The 21318-nt window shown below is 34.3% G+C and overlaps 1 protein-coding gene across 2 annotated transcripts in view; it reads right to left on the minus strand.

Annotated features, from left to right (window-relative positions):
* The window catches only part of Zfc3h1 (zinc finger C3H1-type containing), a 52713-nt gene that overhangs the window by 5291 nt on the left and 26104 nt on the right, over window positions 1-21318 (minus strand). For both annotated transcript variants that reach the window (XM_047550145.1, XM_047550144.1), the window contains exons 17-27: window positions 20979-21110; window positions 20758-20879; window positions 19262-19363; window positions 18880-18999; window positions 17338-17521; window positions 16003-16189; window positions 14272-14460; window positions 13433-13670; window positions 3946-4051; window positions 3665-3863; window positions 3054-3148 (exon numbers count right to left, since the gene is read on the minus strand). In XM_047550145.1, coding sequence (XP_047406101.1) covers window positions 3054-3148; window positions 3665-3863; window positions 3946-4051; window positions 13433-13670; window positions 14272-14460; window positions 16003-16189; window positions 17338-17521; window positions 18880-18999; window positions 19262-19363; window positions 20758-20879; window positions 20979-21110 — 1674 coding nt within the window. The remainder of the gene's footprint in view (window positions 1-3053; window positions 3149-3664; window positions 3864-3945; window positions 4052-13432; window positions 13671-14271; window positions 14461-16002; window positions 16190-17337; window positions 17522-18879; window positions 19000-19261; window positions 19364-20757; window positions 20880-20978; window positions 21111-21318) is intronic.

The following is a 21318-nucleotide window of genomic DNA, read 5'->3' on the forward strand; positions in this document are numbered from 1 at the left end:
TCAGAATTTTACTGTTTTACACCTACATGAATAACTCCACCCCTAAAATGAAATTATTATTCTATCCTCAATATCAATATACCACCATAATCTAATTAAGCCTAATTTAAAATACAAAAGAACAAATGAAACTAGCTAGTATCCAAAATTTTCTCACAAAAATTTATGCTTTCTTGTGGAAAAAAACTTAAGTATTTTAAGTTACAAAACCTGGTATATAAAAAAGGTCACACACACACACACACACACACACACACACAGAGGTTTCATTTTAGATACATCAAAGTATACTCTACAACATACTGATAAGGCACTTGTCAAAGAGAGGTCCATGAGCAAATAAAATTAGAAAATGTTGTGCCTTATAGTCCCCTTTGGAAAACCACAATACATAACAGGATATTAAAGTTTCTAAGAAGCTGATCGGTTAAAAAAAAAAAAAAAATCTGTTGGACTGATGAATTCAGCTTTACTCCCAATGTATATGAATCTGTGTATATGTAATACTTACCAGCATCTTCAATAACAATGTTTTTAAATGAAATATACTAGTCTTGAAAATAGAAATAAAGTACAATGATTTACCATGGATTTTTAAAAGACTGAAGGTAATGAGTTGTAATAGATTAGGCTGGGCTGGGGAGGGGCAATCACAAGAAACAGGACAGTAGAAGTCAGGTTGTCATCCTTACTTTATCACAACCAGTTATACTACCCTGGGTTAACCACTTGACTTCTATGGATTTTAGTTTCCTCAACTAAAAACTGAGTGAGTCAAAAGAAACAACTTCAAATCCAATTTATGAAAGACTAAATCTATTTCGTAGGCTAACTTCAGTAACATGAATGATTTCAAGTTAATTTTTCTAGCTATTCTCTTAATCTTCAAATTGATTTGAAATACATGAAAATTACCTCATCTAGTTCTTTCTGCCTGTCATCTTTATATTACATATCATATAGAAATAGTTGACAGAATTCAACTCCAGATAAATATTACAGTGCTAAGTATTTTGCTCTATAATTTCTACTCATAAAATTAAATATTTTAAGGGCTGGGAGGACAGTTCAGTGATACAGCACTTGTCTAGCATGTGTGAAACTCTTGACTTTGATCCCCAGGACCTCCCCACAGAATAAAATTTTAAAAGTTTTTCAAATGTTTTGAACCTGTTAAGAGTACTGACTTCTCCTATTATAATTATATTTATACATTTTAAATATATATATGGACAGAAAGGCAATACCAAATAATATTTCCTCTATTGCCATTCTCCTCATATCTAACTCAAGACATCCCAAATTAATTGAAATGCACTATTTTTGTATGGACAAGAGCTAGAGTATTGCCTAAATAAACTAAGCATTGGCTTTTTCTAACTCTTAGTGAATTATGAATTAAACTATTTTACAAAAGAATGACTTAGTGATGATAAATTATTAATAAACAATGTTTGGAGGTAATCTATTTTCAAATCATTATTGACACCGTTATTTATTCTGCCTAATTAAGCTGACATCAAGAAGATCTGAAGATCTTTGATTAGTTACCAAAGCAGAAATTGGCAGCATCTTCTTTTAAGCTAAACCAATTACCTCCATGCCCAAGGGAAAACCAGAACCAGCAAGTCTGTGAAGAGTTTGGTTCAGCCTTGAATTAGTCCTTTGCCTAAATTTCAGAAGTTAAAGCAATCTAATTTAAACAAGGGAGAAACTGGGTATCAGAAAGGTGAACAATCTCTAAATTCCTTATAGAATAGTTTAATTCTTTCCCATTAATTTGCATTTAAAATCATCTTGTTTGTAACATGTTAATCTGGATGTAGAGCAGAATTTCAAGAACTAAAATCACTGTCAATTAAACTGGTTACCAAAAGAGGACAGATATAGAGATTTGAGTCCAAAAAGTAACACTGACCTCAAATCTCAAAATAAAATTTCCACATTCACAAAAAAATTCTAGGGTAGAATGACCACTTAACAAAATCTGGGTAATTTTTTACATCTGCTTTTACCTAACACAGCTATACAGGGTAGAGTATGGTGGGGAGGGAAGGCTAGGAAGGTAGAAGGACCTAAGAAAAATATTTGCAAGCATCAGACTTGCTAAGGTTTTATTTCTACTCATCAGGAATTTCGTTAAGAAAAAAAAAAAATTAGGAGACAGCCAGTTTAGATGTTCCCTGTTTCAGTTCTTCCTAACATAAAGTAGTAGAATAAATCATAACAACATATTTTCCCTTTGATGCATTTTACTTTAAGAGTAATGAACTATGCCTATTTTTGTAAATCAAATTTTACTGGAACATAGCCATGCCTGTCATTTACATATTACCTGTGGCTGCTTACTCACTACAACAGCATGGCTGAGTAATGCTGAAAAACCACAGGGCCTTAAGCTTAAAAACTTACTTTCTGGCTCTTAAGGATGTTTGCTGACCCCTACAGAGAGAAGAGGAAGGAAAGAGAACTTTAAGAACCTCTCCTAAAAATCATTCTTTGTGATCTTTTGTGGCCTCTTAATGTTGGAACAAGAACTCTCAGCAAAGCAAAGATAGTAAATACAAAGCTCTATAATGAGATACTGAGAAACTGATGGTTGAGAAAAGAATTCTCTAAAACTTCTTACTCAATATTTCCAGAGGCTAAAGCAGTTCTTTTTAGAATTAAAAAGAAAGAAAAGGTATATATATTATTTAAATCCACTTTAGATTGTCAAATAAATTATACCTCATTTTTTCAAAAATCAGAGATCGTTCAGGATAATTAGTTGCTATATACTAGAGTATTAAGTGCTAAAATTAACAATAACCAAGAGTTACCTTAAGCCTTACTTTGTACAGTGCCTTTATTCTGAAGAATGTAGAAATACTTTACATCTCATCTCAATTTTATTATTCTATTTATTCTAATGCCCTCATAATAGTTGTGTAAGTGGGTGTTCAAGTATAAAAATCAGTCTAAAATATAATCTGTTCACACACAAAAAAAATCACCTTTCCACTGAGCTATAATCTCTCATTTATCTACAAAACAAGAGTTCTACAACTTACCGAAACAGATCCAAGTTACTATACTTCTCAAAACCAGGTTTAAAGAAGGATGCAATAAATTTCCGCAAAAATGGAAGAAGATTATCGCCTCGATTCTATTTAAAAAAGAGGGAGGGGGATATAGATCAGGTTTACAGTGTTTAATTAAAATGTTTCAAAGGAGAAGAAGGCCTTTAAAAAAATCACTAAGTTTCTTGAATTGATAGGGGATAGAGTTAAGTTTGGGATACGTTCAGCTAACTTGTATATTCTAATCTCTGAATTAAATTAAACTAACCATTAAGTAGTATATCATCCAATACTACCAGAGGGTCAAATCTCTTCTGCCAAAAATCTATTGAACAGATTATCACATGTTTGACAGATGTCAGGGCTGTAAATATGAGTAAGACATAGTTCTTGGCCTCAAGGAGTTCTTAGCGTAGTATATAAATCAGCTATAAACAAAATTACAAAGCACTGTAATAAGTGCAATGGAAGAACTATGGGCAAGACAATGAATACCTGATACAACTTGCAAAGGGCAAGAGGAACAGGAAATGCTTCCTGGAGAAGTTATTGATAAAGAAATTTCAAAAAACACACTTTAAGAATTATGAGTCATTTTTTACCTGCAAGATGAAGAATTTGCACATATGATAAAAAATCTCTGCATTCTGAGGAAATTTTTCAAATGCAGTAAGCCACACTGTTCTGGCTCTGTCATGCTGATCTGTTTGCAAATATAAAGCAGCAAGGGCTTCTAATAACTGGCAGTTCGTGGGACATGATTCCAATAAACATTTACAAAGCTCCATTGCAGCCTCATACCTTAACAACAAAAAAAAATGTCTAAACACATGAAAAGATCAATTTTTAACATAGGGTTAACTGCCTTTCAATTAAGTTTTACCTCTCTAGGAGCTGGTGCAGAGCAATCATGTTTGTGTAAAGTGGAAGGCAGACTTCTATTCTTTCCTCAATGGTAAGGCTCTCATCTGTACAAGCTTTCACCGCATCTACCCAAAAACATCATAACATGAATCAAATACAAAATCAGTTTTACTGTTATTTTTAACTCTAAGAGACCAAAGGGAAAAGATGTCCATCTCTTTGCTTGCCCATTTTCTTTTACATCAAAACTGCCGCCTTTTATCTGAAGTATTTCAGATTATCTCCAAACTCTTAAAATTCAATCCATTATCCTTACCTTCCTGGTAAGAATAGAACCTTCCACATGAACTCTTGCTCAAATGTTTTCACTTAAACAAGTATCTCTGCAATTACCCTAAATTTCTCAAAATTCATCTCAAAGGAAAAAAAAAAACCCACCACAGAATGACTTTTCATCTTTCCCTGATCACTTCAAAGGAAGTCTTTCTCTGCTGTTCCACAGCCATTAAATGTCTTCCCTAACCTAGATTTTTCCTTTACTCCATCAAAACACACTTTTCCCTTTTAAGAGTTCTTTACCTGATCTTACAACTTCTTATAAAATACAATGTTTTACTTTTGACAGTTGTCACCCTTTCCTACTTCCCCAATGGTGATATAACTTCTTAGGTTTGCAGAGTAAAGTGAACATCATTATTCAATATCTGAGCTCTTGAAATTCACATATAAAGATTCGCATCTAACCAAACCTTTAAAACATCACCCTATCTACTCTATGATAAACACGTGACAATATTCTTCTTCCCCCTTCTAATTTCTTCTTGCCTCTGCTTTAAAGAGATTGATTATATTTCCTGTTAAGTTTCATTCACTGACTTTAGTCTCCCTTTTACTCCTTACTGCTTGCTCTTAAATCTTGTATCCTCAGGAAAAAAAAATCTCATAGCTTCAGCTCCAGGTTGAGTATTTAAAAGTGTTTTAAATTTTGAATTTTGGGGGGTTTTAGAATATTTGCAAGTACATAATGAGAAACCTTGGGGATGGGACCTTTGTTTAATCATGAAATTCATTTATGTTTCATATACATCTTATACACATAACCTGAAGGTAATTTTATACAGTATTTTTTTAATGCTCCTGCATTTTGACTGTGACCCATCACATAAAATCAGTTGTGAAATTTTCCATTTGTGCTGTCTTCTTGGTGCTCAAAGCATTTCGGATTTTGGAACATTTCATATTTTGATCAAATCAGGGCTGCTCTATCTGTGCTGAATAATTTATTTTAAGAGCACATTAAAAACTGCCACATACTTTGTAATACAAAAAATTCTGTGCTAATAGCTCTCACAGCCATTTATCTATCCATAAGTCAAAATTCTGTGCTAATAGCTCTCACAGTCATTTATCTATCCATAAGTCAAAATTCTGTGCTAATAGCTCTCACAGTCATTTATCTATCCTTTTGAAGTCAACTTTCTCATTTCCAACTGCCAAGAATCATTTCCACTTGGATGACCAATTACTATTCACAACTGCTAATACACATAGTTAGTAGTTTTCTATTAATGTCACTTTTATTTTCTCAGTCATTTTAAAATTTACATTTAATTTTGTGTGCATGTGTTCTTCTTTTCCAGATTTTCTTATTGGCGCATTATAAATTATGTGTAATAGAATTCATTTTTACTTATTTGTACAAGCATATGATAGCTTTTCTAAGTCTTAAAACGTTTTAAATCATCTGGGATTGTTCTTTTTCTCCTCTTCTCTGATATTTATTCTCTCTCCCACATCTCTGTGATAACTTAAAATGTCTCTAACAAATCCTTTGGTTTTGCATGTTACTTTTCTTCTCAGTTATAGCCACCAGTTTCTGGTGACTTTTCCTACCTGTAGTAAAATTTCTCTTCAATCACATTCCCTCTTCAAGAACCAATACTGCCAATCATATCTACAACACTTCAAAGTCATCTGATATCATTTCACTTACCAAGATTAATCCCTCTACTGTCAAGCACAAAATTCTCACTTTATAGGAACTCTATTCTTCAAATTTCCCTTCAAATCCACTACACAAATTGCTATTTAGTTGTTATATTTATTTAGCTCCTCTAACATAAATGTTCTTTCTTTTCTCTTTTTTCACTGGGCTATTCAACAAGAATTTACAAAACTTACAAATATATCATAGGGGCTTAATAAATAGGGATTCATCATAGGTCCCTAGAAAATACAGATATAAATCAGACAACCATCTTTGAGAAGGCCCACAATGTCCAATTCTTCTGTAAAGTTTTTCTGATCATATTAACTTACAACAATCTCTTCTCTTTCCTTGTATCAAATAATTCTATAAATCACTGATCCTAGTTTCTTTGGTAGCACACAATGTATACTATAAACTAATACAGAGCTAGATGGCAATGTATATTTAATAATTATGGCAAATGTATGGCTTTTATCTTCTGATCAAAAACTGTTTAGGAAGAAAAGGCTCTATGCCCTATATCTGTTCAACAGCAGATACATCATTTAGAATACAATGGCAATGAAACTCTTTGATGGTGGAAATATGAATTACTTGAAAAGAAGAGACCTATCTTCTTTTAAAACTTTCACCTTAATAAACTGCTTTTTAAAAAAGTACCTAGGTTCTCTTAGGCAATCAATGCATCAAACCTATGTAATCTATATTATCTATATACTTAACTCATCTCCTTCACCATATTCAGAAATGTGAAGTTTAAGATGCCAGTGCCCGTGGGACTAGGGTTGCGTGGCTCAGTGGCAGAGTACTTGTCTAGCATGTGTGAGGCACTGGGTCCAATTCTAAGTATCACATATAAATAAATGAATAAAATAAAGGTCTATCAACATATAAAAAATATTTTTAAAAAAAGATGCCGAGCCAGACCACCGATCCCCAGCCAAGGTAGGATGCCATCGCACAGAGCAAGCCAGCCTGCCTGCCCCCAAACCGAGGTAGGACTCCATCACGCAGAGCTAGCCAGCTCCCCAACCCCTACACCAAGGTCGGACACCATTGCTGAGCCTGCCTGCCTGCCTGCCCTCCTACTGCTGAGGGACACGGCACTTGCCTCTGTGCTGACTCAGCGCACCCTCGCTGGGGCTCCCCAGCTTCTTTGGAGGCTGGTGCAGGCATTTGAAATTATTCCTGAGGGCATGGTCATCATCATCGGAAGGGTGGCTCCCTTCCTGAGACACCTACAGGAGACTGGAGGCCCTTGACAGGACTCAGAATTCAAGAAAAGGAGGTATTGAGAGACTCAGGACCAACTCAGAGCCACCGGGTGAGTCTCTCCCACTGGGCAAGGCTCCCTAGACAGGTCAGTAGTCCCAGAATGCAGGGAACTTCGCGGAGTAGAGTTGCCCAGTGAGACTCCCCCTCTGGAGCCGTGAACCCGGACAATCGGGAGCACTGTAGAGGAGGACCACACAATAAGAGGCTACAGTGCAGAGTGAGGGTCCCAGGCCTGGGCAGTAGGTCCGGTACCCAGGGAACGTCATAGAGGAGGGTCCCTCAGAGAGAGAGTCCCTCGCAGGGCCAGGTCCCCCAGCCCCGGTGGTAGTTCTGGGCCCCAGGGAACATGGTAGAGGAGGGTTACCCAGCGAGAGTCTCAATCGCAAGGCGAGGGTCCCTGGCCCAAGAGGTAGGTCCAGACCCCTGGGAACTTCGCAGAGGAGGGCTGCCCAGCCCAGGTGGTAGTTCTGGACCAAAGGGATCTTCTTGGAGGAGAGCTGCTTGGTGAGACATCCCCACTGGGTGAGTCTTCCCCGCCGGGCGAGGTTTTCCCACGAGGGCAGTAGAACCAGAGACACAGGCCCAGACCAGCAATGCCCCAGCCCGCAGTCTAGTCCCCCTTTTGAATGATCATTGGTCAGCAAGTGGAGGCGCCTCTGCCCACCAGCAAGAAATATACCCCACCTGAAGGCCACCATCCCTAGAGGGGCAGCTTCCTTGTGGAGCACTGCATTATCAAGTTCCTCTAAGATTTCAGGCTACTGAAGAGGAGGAGGTGAATTATTGGAAATCTACAGGGACACTATAAGTGAACAGAGGAAATCTATAATATCTCAGAGTTTCACTACTAGAGAAGTAGATACCTGACCAATATGAGAAAAAAAGGGAAGAAAATGTCCCAAACAAACCTAGATGCTACATCAAGAAAATCCAAAGACAGCATGGCAGAAGTAATGTCAGAAAGTAAGTTCAGAATGTACATAATTAAATTGATCAGAGAAAAAAATGAAAAGATGAAAAAGCAAACGCAGGCTTTGAATGATCACACAAATCAACAGTTAAAAGAGCAAATGAGGGAAGCAAAAGTCATTTAAATAAAAAGTTAGAAATACTGAAAAAAAAAAACCAGAAAGAAATCTAGAAATGAAAGAAACAATAAACCAAATTAAAAACTCCATAGAAAGCATAACAAATAGGATAGAACACCTGGAAGACAGAACCTCAGACACTGAAGACAAAATATTTAATCTTAAAAACAAAGTTGTCCAGAGAAGATGGTAAGAAATCATGAACATAATCTACAAGAATTATGGGATATCATGAACATGCCAAATTTAAGAATTATTTGAATTGAGGAAGGCAAAGAGAAACAAACCAAAGGCATGAACAATCTATTCAATGAAATAATATCAGAAAATTTCCCAAATCTGAAGAATGAAATGGAAAATCAAGTAAAAGAGGCTTACAGAACTCCAAATATACAAAATTTTAATAAACCCACACCAAGGCACATTGTAATGAAAATAACTAACATACAAAATAAACACAGAATTTTAAAGGCTGTGAGAGAAAAAAATCAAATTACATTCAGGGGGAAACCAATATGGATATCAGCAGATTTTTCAACCCAGAACCTATAAGCTAAAGGGCCTAGAACAACATTTTTCAAGCTCTGAAAGAAAACGGATGCCAACCAATGATCTTATACCCAGCAAAACATACCTTCAGATTTGATGACAAAATAAAATCCTTCCATGATAAACAAAAGCTAAGAGAATTTACAAAAAGAAAGCCGATACTACAGAACATTCTCAGCAAAATATTCCATGAGGAAGAGATGAAAAACAATGATGTAAATCAGCAAAGGGAGGAACTACCCTAAAGGAATAGCCAAATAAATGAGAAACTAAGTTGTGTCAAAAAACAAAAAATGAGACAAATGACCGGGAATACAAATCATATCTCAATAATAACCCTGAATGTTAATGGCCTGAACTCATCAATCCAAAGACACAGACTGGCAGATTGGATTTAAAAAAAAGATCTAACAATATGCTGTCTGCAAGAGACTCATCTCATAGAAAGAGATATCCACAGACTAAAGGTGAAAGGATGGGAAAAAACATACTATGCACATGGACTCAGCAAAAAAGCCGGAGTATCCATCCTCATATCAGATAATGAGGACTTCAAGTCAAAGTTAGTGAGAAGGGATAAAGAAGGACATTTCACACTGCTTAAGGGAAGCATAAATCAGCAAGACATAACAATCATAAATATCTATGCCCCAAACAGTGGCTCATCCATGAACGTCAAACAAATCCTTCTCAATTCCAGGAATCAAACAGACCACAACATAATACTAGGTGACTGTTAACACACCTCTCTTCCCACTGGACAGATCTTCCAAACAAAAATTGAATAAAGAAACCATAGATCTCAATAACACAATCAATAATTCAGATTTAACAGACATATATAGAATATACCATGCAATGAAGAGCGAATACTTTCTTCTCAGCAGCACATGGATCCTTCTCTAAAATAGATCATATTCTATGCCACAAAGCTACTCTTAGCAAATACAAGAAGATAGAGATACTACCTTATATTCTATCAGATCATAATGGATTGAAATTAGAAATAAATGACAATAAAAAACAGAAACTACTCCAACACCTGGAGATTAAATAATATGCTATTGTATGATGAATGGATGACAGAAGACATCAGGAGGGAAATAAAAAAATGCTTAGAGGTAAACGAGAATAAAGATACATCATATCAAAATCTCTGGGACACTATGAAAGCAGTACTTAGAGGAAAATTTATTTCATGGAGCACATTCAATAAAAGAAGAAAAAAATCAACAAATAAATGACCTAATACTATAGCTCAAAGCTGTAGAAAAAGAACAACAGGTCAACACCAAAAGTAGTAGAAGACAGGAAATAGTTAAAATCAGGGCTGAAATCAATGAAATCGAAACAAGAAACAATCAAAAATATTGACAAAATAGTGGCTGGTTCTTTGAAAAAATAAACAAAATTGGTAAACCCTTAGACACACTAACAAAGAGAAGGAGCAAAAACTCAAATTACTAAAATTCGGAATGAACAAAGAAATATCACAACAGACACAAGTGAAATACAAAACATAATTAGAAGCTACTTTGAAAATCTATACTCCAACAAAATAGAAAATCTCGAAGACATCAACAGGTTTCTAGAGACATATGAATTACCTAAACTGAACCACAATTTAAATAGATCAATTTCAAGTAATGAAATAGAAGAAATCATCAAAAGCCTACCGGGACCAGATGGGTTCTCAGCCAAGTTCTACAAAACCTTTAAAGAAGAGCTCATTCTAATACTTCTCAAAGTATTCCATGAAATGAGGGGGGAACCCTTCTAAACTCATTCTATGAAGCCAATATCACCCTGATAACTAAACCACACAGAGACACATTGAGGAAAGAAAATTTCAGATCAATATCCTTAATGAACGTTAATGTAAAAATTCTCAACAAAATTTTAGCAAATCACATACAAAAATATATTAAAAAGATAGTGCACCCCAATCAAGTGGGTTTTATCCCAGGGATGCAAGGTTGGTTCAACATCCGGAAATCAATAAATGTCATTCACCATATCAAACAGATTTAAAGTCAAGAATCACATGATGATTTTGATAGATGCAGAAAGAGCATTTGATATAATACACCATCCCTTCATGCTCAAAACACTAGAAAAAATAGGGATAGTAGGAACATTCCTTAACATTGTAAAGGCCATCTATGCTAAGCTCATGGCCAATATCATTCTAAATGGTGAAAAACTGAAAGCATTCCCCTAAAAACTGGAACAAGGCAGGGATGCCCTCTTTCACCACTTCTATTCAACACTGTCCTTGAAACTCTAGCCAGAGCAATTAGACAGACCTAAGAAATTAAAGGGATACGAATAGGAAAAGAAGAACTCAAACTATCCCTATTTGCTAATGACATGATTATATATTTAGAGGAATCGGGAAATTCCATCAGAAAACTTTTAGAACTCATAAGTGAATTCAGTAAAGTAGCAGGATATAAGAACAATGCTTATAATCTAATTCATTTTTATACATAAGTGCTGAATCTTCAGAAAGAGAAGTTAGGAAAACTACCCCATTCACAATAGCCTCAAAAAAAAATAAAATACTTGGGAATTGATCTAACAAAAGAGGTAAAAGACCTCTACAATGAGAACTACAGAACACTAAAGAAAGAAATAAAAGAAAACCTTAGAAGATGGAAAGATCTCCCACGTTCTTGGATAGGCAGAATCAATATTGTCAGGGCTGGGGAGATAGCTCAGTCAGTACACTACAGTGCTTGCCTTGTAAGCACAAGGCCCTGGGTTCGATCCCCAGCACCCAAAAAACAAACAAACAAACAGAATCAATATTGTCAAAATGGCCATACTACCAAAAGTGCTATACAGATTCAATGCAATTCCAATTAAAATCCCAATGACGTAGCTCTCAGAAATAGAGCATGCAATCATGAAATTCATCTGGAAGATTAAGAAACCCAGAATAGCTAAAGCAATTCTTAGCAGGAAGAGTGAAGCAGGGGGTATCGCAATACCAGAACTTCAACTATACTACAAAGCAATAGTGACAAAAACGGCATGGTATTGGCACCAGAATGGGTAGACCAATGGTACAAATAGAAGACACAGAGACAAACAAATGAATACAGTTATTTCATACTATAAAGAGGTGCCAGAAACATACAATGGAGAAAAGATAGCCTTTTCAACAAATCGTGCTGGGAAAACTGGAAATCCATATGCACCAAAATGGAAATAAACCCCTATTTCTCACCCTGCACAAAACTCAACTCTAAATAGATCAAGGACCTTGGAATCAGACCAGAGACCCTGCATCTTAAAGAAGAAAAAGTAGGTCCAAATCTTCAACTTGTTGGCTTAGGATCACACTTCCTTAACAGGACTCCCATACACAAGAAATAAAAGCAAGAATCAAAAACTGGAATAGATTCAAACTAAAAAGCTTTCTCTCAGCAAAGGAAACTATCAGCAATGTGAAGAGAGAGCCTACAGAGTGGGAGAAAATCTTTGCCAATCATACTTCAAATAGAGCACTAATTTCCAAAATCTATAAAGAACTCAAAAAACTCTACACCAAGAATACAAATAACCCAATCGACAAATGGGCTAAGGAAATGAACAGACACTTCACAGAAGAAGATGTACAAGTAATCAACAGATATATGAAAAAATGTTCAACATCTCTAGTAATAAGAGAAATGCAAATCAAAACTACACTAAGATTCCATCTCGCCCCAATTAGAATGGCAATTATCAAGAATACAAGCAACAACAGGTGTTGGTGAGGATGTGGGGGAAAAGGTACACTCATATATTGCTAGTGGGGTTGCAAATTATTGCAGCCACTCTGGAAAGCAGAGTGGAGATTCCTCAGAAAGCTTGGAATGGAACCACCATTTGACCCAGCTCTCCCACTCCTTGGCCTATACCCAAATGACTTAAAGTCAGCATACTACAGAGATACAGCCATATCAATGTTCATAGCTGCTCAACTCATAATAGCCAGATTGTGGAACCAACCTAGATGTCCCTCAATTGATGAATGGATAAAGAAACTGTGGTATATATATATACAATGGAATATTAGTCATAAAGAATAATAAAATTATGGCATTTACAGGAAAATGGATGAAATTGGAGACTATCTTGCTAAGTGAGATAAGCTAATCTCAAAAAAACCAAAGGACGAATGATCTCTCTGATAACTGAATCGTGACACATAATGGGGGGAGGGAGGGGCGCAAGAATGGAGGAAAGAGGGACTATATAGAGGGAAAAGAGGGGTGGGAGGGGTGGGGGGCTAGGAAAAAACAGAATGAATCAAACACCATTACTCTATGTAACTGTATGATTACACAAATGGTATGCTTCTACTTCATGTACAGAGAAACAAGATGTATCCCATTTGTTTACAATAAAAATAATTTTTAAAAAAAGATGCCAATGTTCATCTTATCCAATTCAATCTTTTTAGAAATTAACATAATAAACTTTGAAACTAAAACTTAAAATATGCAAATTTATTCTATTTAATTTTGAAGAATCACGAGTAAATTGATGTTCTAAAGATTGATGTTCTAAATTTATAATAGTTGATATTATAACTTTTAAACATTTATACTTACCTTCAAAAACTGCTAACAACAGGTCTGGATTAGTCTTTACATCTTCAACTGCTTGCCATGGCATTACAAATGCTTCTGTGTTAACAATTCTTGAAGGATTTGCATTACATGGATCATAAAATTTTGAAGGGAGAATGTTGAATTCAATAAGATGTATGTAGGCCAACCACGCCAAACATCGATCACTTGTTTTAAGGTATTCAGCTACTATTTCATCATTAGCCAATTTTAATGCATTCTAGGTAAAAAAAAAAAAAAATTGAAAGTGCTTTTCTTAATTACTCCAATTTACTATAAGATTCAAATGCAAAGAATAAAACAGTTAATTTTTTGAAGGCATTCTTAAATACTGAAACATTTTGATAATCCCCAAATTTTTGATGAAAAATCTCTTTTGAGATATCAATACTAGATAAACATAATTTTTACTATCTTAAAGTTTATGGCATAATGAATGATAAAAGATCAAATTTATTTGTACAATTTTAAGTGCTTAATACTTAAAATCTAGTAAGATAAAGACAAAACAGTAAAAGCACACCCCAAAACACATATGCATATAGATGATTTTCATTATGGATTGATTTTTCTCTTACGACTTGAATTCTGAAATTTATCTGGTGGGAACCTAACATACAATCTTTCCATTTGCACATTATGAACACTGTACAGAGAAACTATTCTCATCAAATCCAGTTGTACAACTTATTAGTAAAAAGCAAAACAAAGATTCAAATCCAAAGCCTGTCCTCCCACCATTAGAGAAAGCTACCCATGATGTGTCAGATCTTTAAAAAATTGTCTCCAAAATGAAATTAAATACGATAATAAATGTTTACCTGTAAAATTGCAAGTGCACTTTGGCATCGTCCAGTAAATATGTGCAGCTGAACTCTAAACAAAAGAGCCTCTAAAAGCTGAAAGGACAGAATATCTGATGTTTCACGCTTGGCTGCTCCCATCAGAAACTCCACCATTCTCTCACACACGTAATCTTTTTCTTCGAAGGTGTTTTCTAGGTGTAGAAACTGCCCAAAGGGGTTTCATATAATTAATCCTACTTTATAGGAATAAACTAAACCTACAGATTTTTCACATTTCATTAAGAAACTGTTTCATATCAAATCTTCAATTTCTGCTATAAACCATCTTCCAGTACTATTACCCAGATTTCCCCTTCTATCACATCTTGGAAAGTAAACTGAGTTAAAAATTAAAACAATATGGATGTACTCTCAGAGTCAGCACTGAAACAATTTCATCTCTTTCCTAAATCAATAAGTAAATTGCAGTAAAGCCAATGATTGATATTCAAAAGCTCACATTTATGATCACATACAATGTGCATTGCTTAGTTGTCTCTGAGAATAGCATCTGTATTAGAAATGCATGGCAAAACAAAATAAAGATCACACAATTTCAAAAAAAAAATTGCATCTTTAGAATACTCCACACTGTATAAAATCTTGTGGTGATCAACAGCATCAATTGTGGTTATAAGCCTCCAGGACAAAAATCAAGCGTCTTTATTGTGTGCATGTACAAATGTGTAATGAAGAATCCCACCATAAGTCATAATTATAATACACCAATAAAAATTTTTAATAAGTAAACATGGAACACAAAATTTTTTTAAAATAATGAATACAAAATAAAATCAAGCAACCTTAACTAGGTAAATCTACTTCAGTACCCGAACTCGGAGAGTAAAAGCAGTTCATTCCTTGAGGGGTACCATGATACCTATGTGGGTGTCAATTCCAGTTAGAAAATAAATAATAAATCTGGGCCACGGTGATGCCTGACTATAGCCCCAGCTACTTGGGAGGCTGCTTGAGTCCAGGAGTTTAAAGCTAGCCTAGGCCACATATTAAGACCCCATAATAAAACTAGCAAATAGTAATACTTGTGGGACTAAGGAAGTAGCTCAGGAATAAAGTGTGTACTTAGCATATGCAAGCCCCTGGTGTCAATCCCCAGCACATTAAAAATAAACAAACATATAAATGAATAGGCCTGATACCAAAAGATCTATCTGGAAATGTATCTGAATCTGAGTTCAGCTGATAAAAGTTCAGATATTACTAAATACATATTCATTTTGCAAATGGATTAATATCATTTAAAGTCTGGATAAGAAAAATCTTATTCTCTAAGAGAAAGAAAGAAAAGTATAAAATGCTTCCTGACATTCATGACAACTTTACAGATGCCTTGAAATTTAAAAGAAAAAAAAATTGAGATGCTTTGCAAAAACTGCACATAACTTTGCTCAAACCAAAACTGGAATAGATAGTAATAGATAGTTGCAAAATATTTAATAATTTTATATTTCTTCCTTACCAACAAACAAGTCACATTTTCATTAAATATTTTCTTTTTATGTGGTTTAAATCAATCCTGACCCATAAGAAGTTGCTTTGAGATTACTAGAAACTGAAAGTAAGGTTATTTTATCTATATCCAGATAAAGCATATAATCTATTAAACTATATATCAATTTTTAAGATGCCCAAAAGAATTATGAACACACAAACATACCATACAACTATGTTATCTTTTCTACTCACAGTCCAAAAGCTCTGATAATCAGGAGCATATTCAACAGCTGTTTCACACATTTCCTGCACCTCCTCCTTAGTTCCTCTTTTTGAGAACAATCTGAGGTAATGGCACCAAATTTCTGGATTGTCTTTGTTGTTTTCCAATGCTCGAGCCAGTACATTTAAAGCAGAATCCAAGGATTCGGAACACAGTCTATATGTTTAAAATAAGAGCGTTTTTAGAAAAATGCCTAAAATTTTAAATAGGCTTGAGCCAATTTTTAATTCCACTTCCTATCAGAGCCTACCAAGAAGCCAGAATCACAACAGAGAGTAATACATTAGGATTTTAAATCACATCTGTTAAAGAAAAGTACTGATTTCCCACAGACAATTCCTTTTTAAGTGGATGTTCAGTTTACCAGATAAAAACAAAGTGTTATAAAACCACTAAGATTATCAAGTTCAAATGTCCTCTACGTCCATATTCAGCAATACCTTTTATGATTTACACTGTTTGGGAACAGGAAAAGTTAAACAATTCTCTCTCAAGGCCAGCTACTGCGAGCACAAAATATCAAAGTATTTTTAGCTTTGATTTTATAGTTCTTTTCAACGGTCAAGGGCATGCTATCTCTTGGAGATGATAATTCTCTCTCATGATCCTATTCATAAAATACTGTACAGTTCTTTTGGCCTTCACTCAGTAAATGAGTCAGAAAAGAAAACATGGTAACTTATGCCATAAGCATGGAAACAACACACAAGAGAAGTTAAATAAGCACCATATTCAGGCATGTGTTTAGGGGCACTCTGCAGTGCTGCTTTATTAAAAGCTTTTATATTAAATTTTAAGATTAGGATAATCTATTTTAAAAATCCTCAATTATTCTAGTCTACAATTATAGTTATAGTGCTGGGGATGTAGTTCAGTGGTAGAGCACTTGCCGGACACGTGCAAAGGACTGGGTTCAATCCTCAGCACTGCAAAAAAATTAATCTAAAAAAATTTACAATTATATAGAATTCAAGCTGTTTTAGTTACTTTAACATAATTTAAGAAATTATGAATACTTGACTTCTAAAATTTCTTTCACCATTCAGAATTTACTCTTTTAACCTAAACCCACTTTGAAGTAACATTCTAAAAACTTTAGAATAATTTATTACCTATACATAAATGTAAAACCTAAATCTTAAGCTTTTTGTAATGACTTTTAAAAACAAAATATTTTTGTCATTGTCAAAAAACAAGGACTCCTATGACACTAGGAAAACCTGATTACCATAGATGAAATAAACCTCAAACATAAAATTATACATGTGTAACACTTCAAATTAATAGATTTGAAGCTGACCTACCCCTCATTTTGATTCAAGTACTTGTATGCAAGCTTGAGCCAAAGTTGTACATGAGAAGGATTTTCAAGTACACTTGCTTCTAAATTAGCAATGTCATCAGTTTCATTCGTAAAATATCTGACATCATCTGGAGTGACAACCGTATCCAAAGCTGGAACATTTATTTGGTTCTCTGGCCGAAAGGCTATGAGGAAAAGTGTCATTCATTAGCTTCATACTTTATTTTATCTATATACCCAAGAAAAACAACCAGTTTCATTTTTTTAAATAATATAAAATCCTAAAGAATCTAATAATATGTAATGGGGAACAATATTAACTGAATTATATTGTTATATTGTGTGCATGTACAATTATTTAAAAACAAATTCCAATATTATGTATAATTATAATGTACCAATAAAAATTATAGGAAAAAAGATTCTAATGACATTTAATAAAACATAGCTTTAAAGTGGAATTCTCATATAATGTATCTTCAAAAGGTGGACATCTCTGAGAGTGAAAAAATGGTGCTATTAAAAATTACATCAGAACAACAGAATAAATTAGGACTCTGCTGGTAAACTAGAATTATGGCTCCCATTTTTAATGGTAAATGATAACTGATAATTCATTAACTGTAAATTATAATTAAGAAACTAATTGAAGTTAAAATTTATAAAGATGACTTCTACCATATCTAGGGAAGTATTGCATTAACTCAAATAAGTACATGAGAGTATACTTGGGTATATACTTGGATAGGCTATTTGCTAATCCGCAAATAGTAAATAAATCATCCAAACCTGAAATAAGAATGTAAGATATGCTTGACAATAAGGTACCATTCATATGTTACTTTGTTCATTTATTCATTTTGTGAGTATATTAGACGTCAAACTACAGACTGGAAGGAAAATAGAATACCTGTCTTCCAGGAAGGATACCAGCCAGACAGTGGTTCTCAAATGAGAGCAATACTATTACCCTCACCCCACTCAAGTATTTTTGGAAATACATGTAGAGTCATGTTTACTAAGGAGCACTCCTTACATTTACTGGACAGAGGCCATGGATGTAAAATATCCTTCAGCCAGGCATGGGGGCACATGCCTGTAATCCCAGCAACTCAGGAGGCTGAGGCAGAGGATTCCAAGTTCAAGGCCAGCCTCAGCAACTCAGCAAGGTCCTAAGCAACTTAGTGAGATCCTGTCTTAAAATAAAAAATTAAAAGGACTGGCTGGGGATGTGAATCAGTGGTTGAATGCTTCTGGGTTTAATCCCTGGTACCAAAAAAAAAAAAAAGAAAGAAATCCTTCAACCTTCAATATCAGGAACAATTCACAATGAATAACTACACTGCAAACACCAATGGCATTGATATTTTTAAAAAACTTAAGAACACCAATGGCCTCAGTTTTAAGAAAATTAACTAAAAAAAAAAAACAAAAAAAAAAAAAAAAACGAGGCTAACAGATACACTGAAAGATTAGCCAAGTGTTTGAACGAAGATGCACCACAGTTTAGAAATTCTGGATCTTAAATTACATGACTTCTTACCATACTTAATTGGTCCTGTAGACTGTTCGTCATCACTACTAAAGCTATTCTCTGAAATAGGTTTTCTCCAAAACTTTGGCTTCCATTTTCTTTTATCTTTGTAGGTTGTAAATGGAGGTGCTAAAGTAGACAGGAGAAGACTGTTAACTGACATGACTAGGTTTTTCTTAAAAAATGTTTTGAAGGCTACTCAAACAATACTTGAGAAGTACTCCTGCACATAACTCTATTGTTAGAAATGACCTTCATTTTATATTAACATAATGCCAAAAACTTTGCTGTCATATGGAAACTAAAAGGTCTCTTTTAGATACACACACCTACACACACACACACACACACACACACACACACACACACACACATATATATATATACTTACTATGACCTTTACTTTCATTGATATTGCTAACAAGGAGAACAGCCATCTGGTCCATTGACATTCGATCTTTGTTTACTCCAAAAAGTTTCTCAACGTATTTTTCTGAAATAAGAACAAAGTTACTTTCATGAAAGAAAAAACATGGATTGCAACAACTACACTAATTAAAGAGTACGAAACAAAGAACAACTTAAGAATTAAACACATAAAGTACTAGTCAATAACACCAATGACCTTTGAGAGGGCAACGCCCACATTAGCTTAACTACTATGGCAAATTCTACCACATTATATACCCAATTTGGACTAAGAATAAAAGTATTTCCTAAAATGAACTTTATTTAGATAATTAAATAAAACCTTAAGTCCCAAACTAGGAATAATAAAAGTTAAGTTCCAAACTAGGAATGATAATTCAGTGTGTTTATCAGCATTAGATTGTGACAACACTAAATTTAGTACATATCAATTAATTCCCTATGGTTTATTAGTTGGCACCAAAATCTGGAGAAAAGCTTAACAAAGCTTGCTTGCTCACAATGACTGACAGTAATCTATACTTTCTACAATGTTAAAGTAAAGATGATTCTATTAAATTATAGAATTTGAAACTATAGCCATCTTAACTTCTAGTCTGCCTCTATTTTTATTTGTCTCCTTTTTTAAAATTAGTGCTTTATAGTTATACATTGCTCCTATTTTTTTTTTTTTTTTTTTTTAAATTTCTGGTACTAGTGGTGTTTAACCACTGAGCAACATCCGTTTTTATATTTTATTTAGAAAGAGGGTTTCACTGAGTTGGTGAGTGCCTTGCTAATCTGTTGAGGCTGACTTTAAAAACTCTTAATCCTTCTGCCTCAGTCTCAGAGCTGCTGGGATTACAGAAGTGCAACACACGCCCAGTTATACATTGTCCCTATTTTTTTTTAAATATTTTTTAGGTGTAGATGATACAATACCTTTATTGTATTTATTTATTTTTATGTGGTGCTGAGGATCAAACCCAGTGCCTCACATGTGCTAAGCAAGTGCTCTACCACTGAGCTACAACTTCAGCCCCACTGCCCCTATTTTTAATAAATAAAAAAAATAGGGTTCTAAGTTAAAAATCTTTAGTAAAATGTCTATACAAGTAGGTCAATATTTTCTTCTAAATAAACTGAACTACTCAGATGACCTCTGTCCAAAGATCTCTCTGTAATGATAGAAATGTCTTAAATCTCTGTTGTTCTTTGGTAAACACTTGCCACACATGGCTGCTGAAATGTGGCTAGTGTGACTAAAGGAAGTAAATTTTTTTATTTAATTTTAATTAATATAAACTTAAGGAGCAACATGTGGTTACTATATTGCACACAGAAAATCTAGGGAAGGGGTCATAAATGAATGTACTGAATTATTGGTTATTTAAAGAGATCAACAACAACTGTATATAAAAGTTTATATTTTCTAAACTCAAACTTTCACTTGGGGAAGAAGGAGAAGTCTTTAAAAACCTGCTGCAGAAGAAATTTCTTCATCAGTGCTTGTCTCTGAACAACCAATTAAAGACAGATTATATGACAGAATGTCCTGGAACAGCTGTTTTCGGCTAAGAGTGTAGTCTTGTGTATGCTGCCTAAAATAAAATAACAGAAAGATATTATATATATCTCAAAGTTCAGCAATCAAGACTTTCTTTTGAATTATTAAATGTTCACAAATAAAAACTACTCACCACTGACAATCATCATCATTACATGTTCCCGTTAAGTCAAATCGGCAGAAACACTGATCTGGTTCAATCATATTACTGTAAGATACTGAGCTTAGAGGAAGTTTTTCCTTTGTTCGATAATATGGACTAAATCTAAGAAGAAAATGAACAGGCGCATTATGCACCTGAAGTTCTTTGGAAAACTAGAAAAATTTTCTTTCTCAATTAAAATTTCTGGACTTTGAGCATACTATTTTGCTAATTAAATTAATACCAAAATTAATTCTAAAAACAAAATACAAAATGGTAGGAATAAGATACTTTTATACTGAGAGCATAACAAGATTTGAAATAAAAGATA

This window comes from Sciurus carolinensis, chromosome 4 (genome assembly GCF_902686445.1).
Source record: "Sciurus carolinensis chromosome 4, mSciCar1.2, whole genome shotgun sequence".
NCBI classification, from domain to species: domain Eukaryota; kingdom Metazoa; phylum Chordata; class Mammalia; order Rodentia; family Sciuridae; genus Sciurus; species Sciurus carolinensis.